This window comes from Drosophila mauritiana, chromosome X (genome assembly GCF_004382145.1).
Source record: "Drosophila mauritiana strain mau12 chromosome X, ASM438214v1, whole genome shotgun sequence".
Lineage (NCBI taxonomy): Eukaryota > Metazoa > Arthropoda > Insecta > Diptera > Drosophilidae > Drosophila > Drosophila mauritiana.
Window position 1 is genome coordinate 18893102 of NC_046672.1, and position 11662 is coordinate 18904763.

General features: G+C 45.0%; 3 protein-coding genes across 3 annotated transcripts; 2 read left to right on the top strand and 1 right to left on the bottom strand.

Annotated features, from left to right (window-relative positions):
- The first annotated feature begins 328 nt into the window (after positions 1-328).
- LOC117147995 (glycine-rich cell wall structural protein) lies at positions 329-1230 on the top strand. Its single transcript, XM_033315149.1, has 2 exons — positions 329-465; positions 526-1230. Exons 1-2 carry the CDS (start codon positions 460-462, stop codon positions 1036-1038), a joined length of 519 nt encoding a protein of 172 aa, XP_033171040.1. The 5' UTR covers positions 329-459; the 3' UTR covers positions 1039-1230.
- Positions 1231-4329: 3099 nt separating this feature from the next.
- Positions 4330-5197, top strand: LOC117147655 (glycine-rich protein DOT1). The gene is made up of 2 exons (XM_033314631.1): positions 4330-4395; positions 4514-5197. Exons 1-2 carry the CDS (start codon positions 4390-4392, stop codon positions 5090-5092), a joined length of 585 nt encoding a protein of 194 aa, XP_033170522.1. The 5' UTR covers positions 4330-4389; the 3' UTR covers positions 5093-5197.
- Positions 5198-5548: 351 nt separating this feature from the next.
- LOC117147756 (myotrophin) lies at positions 5549-6322 on the bottom strand. Its single transcript, XM_033314767.1, has 2 exons — positions 6249-6322; positions 5549-6177 (listed from the first exon to the last, which is right to left on the bottom strand). The coding sequence occupies exon 2, from the start codon at positions 6159-6161 to the stop codon at positions 5787-5789; it is 375 nt and encodes a 124-aa protein (XP_033170658.1). The 5' UTR covers positions 6162-6177; positions 6249-6322; the 3' UTR covers positions 5549-5786.
- Between the last annotated feature and the right edge of the window lie 5340 nt (positions 6323-11662).

Below are 11662 nucleotides of genomic sequence, written 5' to 3' on the forward strand. Positions count from 1 at the left end.
GAAATGATGTTCTGTCCTATAAATCAACATATAATTAAAGTAAATCTGCGTACCAATCTGTATCTTTAGAATTTCGTCTATAGATAGTTTCGAAATATATTTGAGTACTGGTTTGATTTACATATTTACCATTTGTTTATTTCTTACCTACGATCTGGTGAACGTGAAGGTCCAAGGGCTACCCTCCTTGGGACATTCACATTATTAATTGGCTCTGGTGATTAAGAGTCTTGGAAAAATCGTTGCATTAGTGATACAGCTCTTGGGTCAGCGAATGTCACATTTGGAATGGGAATCGGAAGATGGGGGCGAGCATTTCTCTTCGCAGTGACCCACATTGGAGCCGTATAAATAGTAGCCGCAGGGCAGAGCATTGTCATCAGTTTCCGAGCTAAGCTCCCCAATCCCACTTCGACTATCGCAAAGTGCCAGTTAAACCCAAGTGGAACCGACAACAATATGAAGGTAGGTGCTCCTTGTGGCTCGGATTAGGGTGCAGCCTCTTTATTTTTGATCCGTCTCCAGGTTTTCATCTGCCTGATTGCCTGCGTCAGCCTGGCCCAATCCGGATTCATCGGAGGTGGTGCTAGCGGTGGCTGGTCATCCGGAGGAGGTGGTGGCTGGTCATCCGGAGGAGGTGGTGGCTGGTCATCCGGCGGAGGCGGCGCCCCGACCATCGTCAAGGTCATCAGCGAGGAGGCTGTTCATGGCGGCGGCGGATGGGCCGGCGGCTACTCTGGTGGCTATGCCCATGCTCCCGAGGAGGTGAAGATCGTCAAGGTGATCAGCGAGGCGGGCCATTCTCACGGTCATGATTATGGTCACGACCATGGTCACAGCCACGGCCACGGCTCGGAGGTTAAGATCATCAAGGTCATCCAGGAGGAGGGTCACAGCCACGGCCATGGCCACGGATACGAGTACTCCAGCGGCGGCCATGGACACGCCCACCACGCCGAGGATGCCGCCGATGGCGGCAGCCACGGTGGCTGGTCCTCCGGCGGCAGCTGGTCCTCCGGTGGCTCCGGATGGAACTAAGCAGTTCCTCGGAGATGCTCGTTCATCCCAACGGATCCCAGGCAACCCAGTGCGCTGATGTCAACTCTATTGTTCCTGTTGTCGGAGTTGTGCGGCGATATTGGCCTTTTTCGATGCTCGAAGTTAGTTTAGGATAGTGCACGCGTTTTGTGTGTGCGCTTAGAAACCATTAATTTTTTTTGCTAATTGTTAAAGAAATACACAGAAAAAGAAAAAGAAGATAACCAGTGCTGCCTGATTCTTTGTCCATCGATTGGGAAGTCCCAAGAGTTGATTACTCATGATCGGGGGTTTTTGAGAGCATCTTTGTTGGCCAGTTTCGCTTTCCACTTAACCCATTTTGCCACATTTGTGTTTTGTTTGCAATTACTTACTTTGAAATTACTTATAACCAGTTTGCCACATAATTTTTGAAGTAGCAACCCCAACAATAGAAATGGCATATTATATCACAAAACGGTATGAAATTACCTTGCATTTCTCGCCGAGCACAATCCCCTCATCAGTGGTATCAGATTATATGACAATTTTTGACAGCCCCATTGTTTATATGGATTTATCGATATCATATTTTTATGATTTCGAAAACTTTCCATAGGTGGTTCGAAAATAATTTCGGTACCGCCGGCTCACAGTGGGTTAAGCTCAAGGTCAAATCGTGGCAAGCTTCAGCATCGCGAAGGGAATGATGAATCCATTATCGTCTGGTAATTATGTACATTCTGACCATGCTGTGAGATACAAGTAGTTCCCCACCGAAATAAATAATTGCGGATGCGTCTCGGGTTTGTTTTGAATATCCATCGTTAAATTTGTTGTACGAGTATTTGATGGTGCCGTAACTAGTTTTCTATGGGCCGAAAACGGACTTAAGTCTTTCGGTTCTTCGTATTTTGTTTATATTCACAAGTTCGTGAGCTCCGATTTTTTGTGGGCATATTTTATGCCTTAATTAATGGATACTCAGGTGGGGATGGTGACTAATTAAGATTGTATACATTTAATCCCATACATAATTATGATTCGACTTGCATTCGATTTCCCAGCTAGATAGATACATATATTCCAAATGTCAAATATAATTAAGTTTAATGGCCATCGAGTGGGTTACATAATGTTATTTCTAAGCTCCACGAACTCCGTTACATGGTGTCGGTTTTCTATTAAATGTGCCATAAATACGCGTAAAAATAAGCACTTATTGCGCATAAAACACATCCGACCCCGTTAAATAATCACTAATTGTTATTGGCAATAACTCAGGCGTGGCCATAAATCATAATAAAATACGGACAGTGAAATGTTCATCAAAAATAAATGTCTTCCGACTGTGCTAACTGAAATGCATTATCGGCAATTGTTTTCTGCAAAGCCACATTAAATGTTTTAAACAAAAAGCCTTTGCCATCCAACGTGATTTCCGCTATGCTCCAGCTTTAATAAAAGGTTAATAGTAGGCTAAATCACCACCTAATTTCAGCAATAAGAATATCTTTAAGTGCTGCGAGTGCTGGCCCCTTGGAAAAATATTCCTTAGATTGGTTTTCCATGATAATCCGATCATCGTGCCGCCGTTGGCCATTCAGTCATTCCAGCCGAACATGAAATCACCGACAATCAGCGGGAAATGTATGGCTCATCTATCAGATCGAGAAGTGAAGGTTGGCCTTAGCTTTAACTTCCAGCTTTTGCTGCAACCGAATCGAGTTGGTGGAGCGGCAATTAATAGCATTCTGCTTGACCCATCGCCACTGCGGGCCAAAAGTTAATGGAGCTCCGATCGCGTTGGCCGGATTAATCAAGATCGAAATTGTTTTGGGTACAGAGATGGCGAAGTTACTCAACATAAATGTGGCTTCAAAAACACAGATTGATTTGTTCGTTTAGGTTACAAGAACTGGAAAACAACACGAAAATTGATTAAAAGTCGTACGAATCTGGCTATAATAATACACAGATACACCAGCCATTTGTGATCCAATAATATCTGGCAACTGAATTCCAGGTACTCATTACAGCTAAAACTAAAGAAAGTATCTTATGGTACAGTTTTTGCATCGAATTCGGAATAATATTGCAACATAGCATAATCAAGCGTGATCATTTCTATTAAAGTAAAGTACCTGGTTATTAAAATGCCCAGGTACACGGACCATTTGATACCCACCACTAGATGGTGGTGCGATCGCTACCTGTTTATTGGATCATGCTGCCGGCAGCTATTGTTTATTATTTTTGCAACTTTGTGTCGATTTGGATGAATTGCATAACGAGCTGAAAATGCGCCATCAAACGGTTTTGGCCCGGCAAGTGCAGTGCCTCCGTCTTCGCCAAGGGTTTCCTCCAGACGACCTGGCGATGCAAGTTAGCCCACTTGACAGCTCCGGCTGCCTGGATTGCAACATGGTACAGTCCGCGACATAAATTAGCCCGCAGCGTGGGGCTTGTAACGTGCTGCTGCTTGGAGCCCAGAGCTTAGAGCTCAGAGCCGCGGGTGGAGATCGGATGCTGTGGTATGGGATGGCGTCGTGGAGGTTATGGGGATGGGGTGGGGTCAGGGCCGTTGCCCTCATGCAGACAACTGGACAACGCTGGTGATGGTAATGGTAATGGTCATGGTAATGATGATGCCGCAACTCAAAACGGACCATCGCGTGGACCGGCAATTAGTGTGTCAAACACGAGCAGACTCCACACAGTGACATTATGTCCCCGTATTGTGGGGAAAACACTCAAAGGCATATATGGAAAATAGCAATTTATTAATTATTATACATTATTTCCCTTTAGTGTACGATGTGAAAAATTAAAAACAATAGGAAACAAATATAACATAGTTATATAAGCTCAGATACATACGTTACCATATTTCCCTCAACTAAACCTAAAAACAATAAAACATGATCGCGAGAATTAAAGTAGTTAATAGTACCATATAAAGTTGTATATATACTAAGTGCGCACTTTAAAAAGCATATAAGTGGGTAATGTTCTTTAAAAATGTATGTTAAAGTATTTACCTCCTGGCTTTTCGATTAAAGTGAGTACTCTGCTTTAATTGGAGTTGTTTCATTGCGTTGAATACATCTTATGTATTTTCTGCTCCGCCAAGAGATGGATAATTAGTGAGTAGCCATGCCTTGCTGTCCGGTTTGGACGCGACTCGACCCACTGTGCGCCGCAGCAGTTGGGGCAGGGCAGGGTTAAGTGAGCCAAGCTGGTTACCGAGCATCCGAGTCGCTGGCCATAAAAGCGGCGGCCAAAACGCTGCAGACCACAGTCGAAGATCGCCCTTCCAGTCCGGCACAGTCGCAGTTCTTCCGAAGCAATCAATCTCTCAAACACGCCAACATGAAGGTGCGCCAATCGCGGATTAACACTTTCACAGAAAGTGAAACCCATTCTTCGAATCTTTTTTTTTTATGTGTACCCTATTGTGAGTTCAACTAACGCGTTTCCTGCCAATCTCTTGCAGGTTTTCGTCTGCTTGCTGGCGGTGTGCAGTATGGCCCATGCGGGCTTCCTGGGCGGCGGCGGTGGAGGCAGTGCCCTCAGCTCCGGCTGGTCCTCCGGCGGAGGAGGAGGTGGATATAGTGGCGGATACAGCGGTGGCCACGGAGGAGGTGGTGGCTACAGCGGCGGCGGCGGTGGCTACGGCGGCGGTGGCCACGGAGGCGGCAGTACGGTTAAGATCATCAAGGTGATCACCGATTCCGGAGCTGGCGGTGGCTACGGAGGTGGCCATGGAGGAGGCTATGGAGGTGGCTATGGAGGTGGCTACGGAGGCGGCTCCTCCGGTGGTTACAGTGGCGGCCACGGAGGCGGTTGGTCGTCCGGCGGTGGATACAGCGGCGGCGGTGGATACGGCGGTGGTGGCTACGGAAGCGGTGGCAACATCAAAATCATCAAGGTCATCTCCGACTCCGGATCGAGCGGCGGCTATGGCGGCGGCTACGGCGGTGGCCATGGCGGTGGATACTCCTCCGGCGGTGCCTCCAGCTACTCCTCCGGCGGTTGGGCTCCTCAGGGCGGTTGGGCCCAGAGCAGTTGGTAAATGCTCTCCGTTGGTCAACGGATACTAACTTGTTACTGTTTCTCACTGACCTTAATTGTAAATACTTCCCAACATTAACCAATAAAACAGTGTGGTATAGAAGAGCCATTCCACTATAAAAACAGAACTAAAGTTTATTTTTTAATACATACGAGTATTACGAACAGCTTCAGCGCAATTATTCGATTTTTTAACTATCGTCATCTGTTCAAGATACACAGATTCTCGATAAAATCCACTTTGTAATTACAAGAAAAGTTGTTTTTTTAAGATTGTGAGAGCTGCTGCTGCATGGCTTATAATCAACTAATAATCGCAACAATCTAACTGCAGCTTTATAATTGTTCTGATTAAATACCTTCGAGCTTAAAAAATGCAAAATCAGTAAAGTAGGAGACATTATTTAAAAGTTCTATTAGCTAATGAAATTGTTGATTTATGATACTCAAGAGCGGCTGATGCATCGATTATAATCAGATTCAGCTACTTTCAGCTGAATCATTATATATATTTTCTTACAACTTAAGAAATACAAAATTGTTTAAACTTCAAATTTAAAATCAGGTCCGCTTGTGCAACAATCAGTCGGGTAGCAAATGAACCTATCAAATGGTTACACTAAAAATTTGCAAAATGTAGGTGGATCTCCCATACGGATCCCCTGTCTGGAGTTAGGAGGACAACCCCAAGGACATCAGTCCCGCGCCAGGAGCCGTCGAATGTCCTCCTGCTTGGCGGCCCCTGCGTAGCTCTGCCCCTCGGGCGTGCGCTCCGTGCGACTGGCTCCCATCTGGAGCAGGAACTCGACGCAGCGCGTATGCCCCTCCCATATGGCCGCCAGGAGCGGTGTGATGCCGTACTTGTCCTTCCTGTCCACCTCCGCGCCGATCCGCACAAAGAACTTCAGCAGCTTCAGCTGGCCGAAGTCGGCGGCGTAGTGCAAGGGGAACCGGACGCCCATCTGATCGTTCACATTAAGCGATCCGGCTAGGAATATCCGCTCCACCTCGTCGTACACGCCGTTCTTGATCGTCCAGATTATGCCCTCGATGTTGTGTCCATCGCCCATCGTGATCTGTTTGACTCTGTATTTATCCGTATTTAAAGCAACGCCAGACATAAAATCTGATGATTTGAATAGATCTACAGTACGTACGTATAGTTAGCTCTAAAGTTGATGTCCTGGCTTACTTTGATGTTTGTGTTCCTAAAAATGTGGCTTATAGTCAAAGCTGCTTTCGGCAAGCAATCAGAGGCATTAACAGTTTGCCGTTTGTAGGTGCTTTTAAAACTATAACAACATATTCCCATTGAATCTGTCAAAGTTTTCTATGACCTCGCCGTCGTCATAAAATTGTCCCCCATTTTATTTATCGATGGTAACCCACAGAATTTGACAGTTGTCAGGTGCTGCCGTTGTTGGCAATGTTTTATATTTGTGTTTTTTCATTCGGGCTTTGGTTTTTTGTGTTGTGTTAACCCTTCGTTAACCCCATACGCATGTCGGGCCATCTGTCCCCGTCCTCCAGCCAGTGTTCATGGTACACATAGCCCGCCACCGCCCACCAAATGGTAGGGCTTCCTACGCGCCAGACGCAATTTGTATGCAAATTTCCATGAGAATCTCAACACATGCAATAACAGCAACAACACAAAGGACACACGAGCAGCAGCAGCAGTGGCAACAAAAAATTGACTGAGCGTGCATGCAGAGCGGGGGGTTTTGGCAACCAATTGGTTACAAATACATAATAAGAAACGGACAGATATAAAATGGCAGAGAATGGGCTATGGAGCTGGGTATGGGTATGGGAATGGGCAAAGATTGCCATTCCGAAAGTGAAACGTTAAAAAGTGTCCAACAAGTTGAAATCTTAAGGAGCGCACTTTAACATCAACCGAGTTTAGGTAGTTGAAGTTTTAGATACCAGCGGTTCCTAGAAATGGAATGTAGCAAAATCAACGGAGTGCACCCAGCACGTAAATGCTTTGAGAAGTGCGTAGAAGGGCGTATATTAACCGGTGGTTAAAGAAGAAATAGTTGACGTTCAAGATACCACAAACGGATATTACTAAAATTAGTGGATTGTATCTATAAAGCGAAAAAAGCAAAAAAAATTGACAGGCGAGATTTAATCGAAGGTTAGCCAATGGCAGAAGATGTAGTTTAAGTTTAAAATATGTATCAGTTTTTTTCAAAAGGACTTTACCAAATTAAAGGAAAAGTATCTATAAGGTGAAAACGTTGAGAAGCGCGTAGAAGGGCGCATTTTAATCGGAGGTTAGCCGAAACAACTACTTAAAGTGGGGCGTGGCAGCCACACACACTCTAAGGCTCAGTGTAATAATACTCAAGTAGCGGGTGCCGGAAATAAAAATAAAAATAAAATTAACTTCAATTGTTCTGCTGCTCGCACTTAGAAAGTGCGGTATGCGAAAACAGAACTCGGAATGGAATGGGGTTTTCTGGATGGGAAATCGTGGTGACGGTTAGGGGTGCGGGGGGTTTACCGAAGGCACTTTCTATGCAAATTTTTATGTGTTAAATGCATTTTGTTGGATTTAACATTCTCGCTGATTTTTTGGTTTACATTTTTGCATATAAATGAGGGCAAACTTTGCTTCGCCCGGGCTAGAGAAAGCCCAGAAAAGGGGCGCGGCCCACACACACAGTCACACAAATTAGAGGATTAAGTAGCTTGAGTCCTGCTGCTGTTCCTCCTTCCTCTGCTCCCCCCTTTCCCAACCACTTTCTCCTTTCTCCTTGGCCCTTTTGTCTCAGAAGAAGCAGAAGCAGAAGCCGAAGCAACAGCAGCGGCGAGACAATTACGCTAATTCGCCTGAAATTGTTTTGCATTTTCCAACACCACCCACCCACCAACCACCACCACCACCCACTTTCCTGGCAATGACAATGACTGCACCACCCGTCGCATATGTGTGAATGTGTGTGTGTGTGTGTGGGTGAAAAGCAGAATCTTTTCATCGCTTGTTTAAACAGTTAAATTTGATTGCGCTGTAAATAAGAAAGAGAAGTAGAGAAAGTCGGCATGAAGCGAAGGAAACTATGGTGGAAAACCCTTATTATATCCGCACCGAAGGAAGTTTACTTAATTGTGCAACAATTTCCCCTTTCTCACCCACCAGCCATAAGTCTAATTAAAAGATACGAATAAACATAAAAGAACTATGAACTATGGATTGACAAATAGGCAGTAATATAATACGAAATTCAGATGTTAAGTCACTCTAATTGGTTCTGAAATTGTTAAGAATTATGTACTCCACTTTCCAATGAAAATTCAAGGAAAATTCAAATTGCTAAAAATTATGTACTCCACTTTCCAATGAAAATTCAAGGAAACTAAAGTGAATACTAAGCTTACCTGTTTAAGTGAACTTGTTCTTGTAAATATTCCACTGCCACTTCATCAGTGAGCATTTTTGGGCAAACTATTAAAGCATCTGGAAAAAGGAAAGCAGATAAATAAAAGCTGAAATGAATAAAAATAAAATAGGTAAAACAATTCACTCGGATAGAACAAATTTCGCAGAAGTTGTGCACATTTACCGCCAACATAACGTTGGTTTTGGCCTTTTCCCCACTTTTGGCTTTTCCCATAAATAAACATCACAATTATCATAGGTAAACAACAAAATAAATACGAGGAAAACACGGGAAAACGCGAAAAAGAAGAGCGCCAATTCAATTTCCATAGCTTTTCGCGGTCCAACTGTTTACATTTTGGCGAGGGCTTGCGAGGGGCGGCCGAGGAGTTGGCCAAGTCGCCAACTTTAAGTTTAATTGTTGCTGCTCTCGCAGTTGATTGCTTAAAATTCATAATGATAATAATAATAGTGCGCTCTTCACTAATTGCACCAGCAACAACGGCACACAAACACTCGAATTGTTCACTTGAGGAGGGCGGAGCACTTAAGTCAAAGTGAGAGAAACTTTTCAGCGCCATTCGAATGGGCCGGCAGATAGGAAAACTCGAAGGACGCAGGACGCAGGACGAGGCGGCTGGCAGGGATATGCCCATTCACTCATTCATTCATTCGCCCATTCAACCATTTTGCCGCTTGCATTCAGGCAAAATTGTTCCACAAAGATACGAGTAACGAGTGGCGGCGGGCGGGGAGTGAGTTTGATAGAACGCGGGCTAGGATATCCTAGTTGGATGGATATGCACTGCAAACGATTGGAGCTAAGTGTGCGCTATTGCAAGTTGCTTTAGATCCCACAAAAATATTCATATTTTTTGTTCGAAAAGAGATAACATATATATGCTGGCCAGAATGGCAATTTAAACCAGTCAGTAGAGGCATTCATTCATTCAGTTTTACACCTATGACATACAATAGAGTTTTTCTCGCAGTGTGCAGCTTTTCGTCGAGCAGCAATGAGACACACACACAGAGAAAAGGGGACACAAACAGAGCGCCCAAAACACTCCAGCCCATTCACATCTCGAGTGCACTTCATTGCTGTCGCATCTACCCAATCCTCGTCCTCGGCCTCGAATCCTGGGATCCCTGAAAGCCGTGGATCCCTGCATCCTCCATCGCCCACTTACAGCGAGTCCTTGTTTTGAAGTCCTGGCTGAGCGTTAAGAACGAATGCCGCGGGCGCTGCTTAACTTTAACTTGAACTCTAAAATAACAACCTCCGTTGTTTTTGGCTTGTTCAGTTTTCGTATAATTTCCTTGCAGGTATTTTCATTGCCCCACCCAACGCCCGTCGCCCCGTGCCCCTTGCCCCCTGCCCATCGCCCATCGCCCATCGCCGTGCCATGACAGCTGAGAAAGGACAATGGCAGGGACATTGACAGCGGTACGGGAACGGGACTCGCTGAATGCCTGGCGGGCATTCAACCAGCTGCCAGTGAATAAATGAGTGAATGACTCACTGATTGAGCGAATGAATAGGCGAGCAGCATCAGTTATTCGCAAATGAAGCTCAAGCGGCAAATGAATAAGTGAGTGAATGGAGTCAAGGACCAAGTGTTTATTCAGATTGTGTGCATTAAATGGTAAACTGGCTATTGCTACGATATGATACGAACATTATTGGGAAATGATCATATTCATAGAATGCATTGCATATATAATTATTGTCAAAACACTCAGTAATAATTCGATTCCTTTAGAGAAATCGATTCACTTGAATGTCATTAGTATTCATTAGTATTAGTATTCACTCGAAGGATACGCAATTTGACACAGTTCCTGCACACTTCTCTGAGTGGGTATATTCAAAGACTCGCATGCAAGTGCGAAAATCGCATCTGCAAAGTAAATCGAATCAGATTACGAGCGTCGGGGTGCGGAAAAGTGCGGATTGTAGGCGTGGGTAGGGGTTGGGTGGTCTTGTGATCAAATCAGGACACTCGATTACTCATTCACTGCGCTCATTAAACTTGATGAGTGTTTGGCATTCATTTGCAAGCAACGCTGTTTATCCTTATGCAACTTGCCAGTTCGGCTTGGGGGAGTGCCCCTTCCGACCAACTTGTTACATGCTACTCAGGACCTGACCCCTCCCAAGTTCACCTCTACCAACTGGCCGCCCCTGCCCGCAACAACCAGCTCGATTCCAACGAATCGAGAGGAACTGCGAGTGCTTTTCCCCAATTTCCCTGCAGCACCACCGCCCACCTGTGCCCACACCACCAACCACCCACCTCCTACTGGAAGCGCCCTCTCCAGCTCTCCTTCCATTACAACCATCCGGTCCCAAGGGCATTATCAGAGACGGTGTTCGTTGTAAATGCTGGGAATCTTCATGGCGTTCTCGTCCAGCTGCTGGGTTGTCATAATGGCCTGTGCCACACCTCCCCAGCACTCGCCCAGGGCGGTCCATAATAAAAATAACAACTTAACTAAGTAGACGATGCTGTGTAAGAGAGTGCACTGGGGGAAATGAAGCGTGAATAATATTAATATATATTCGCCTATACCATAAACAAGATCGATAAGTTTTGTTTATTAAGTCCAAGAAGAATTGTGGCGAGGAGTAGATAATCTTCTTTATTTCGATGTTATTTAAGCAATGCAGAAGGATCCCAATTGATCTATAATTTGTATAACCATTATAAATTATATATTCATTGATGCTGACATATTTTTTCTGTCTGTATTATTCTTCTCCACCTCCCTGCTCCATCCAAATACTCGTTGCCTTGACAATCAGTTTAGTGGGTGGCATTCGAAGCTGCATCATAAGGCAGTTCTTGTCAAACTGTAAGCCGCTTTTGTGCATCAGCAGTGGCAGCAATAATAATAACACCAACAACAACAACAACAACAGCAACAAATATAGTGGCTTAACAAACAAGAAGAACGGCAGCAACAACAACAACAGGTGCAAAGGGAAACCCGTTAAGCTGCGCAGTCAGCGGTTGTCGGTTGTCATTGTTTCGGTTGCGTTTTAAAGTTTCCTTTTATCTAAGATGAATAATCTAGCAGCCACCCACTCAACCCACTCCCTCCTCCCTTTTAGCCACCGCCCGTTCTCATCAAGAGCGGGTGGTGGGTCAAGAGAATGCGTGTGGGGGGAGGGAGGTGTTC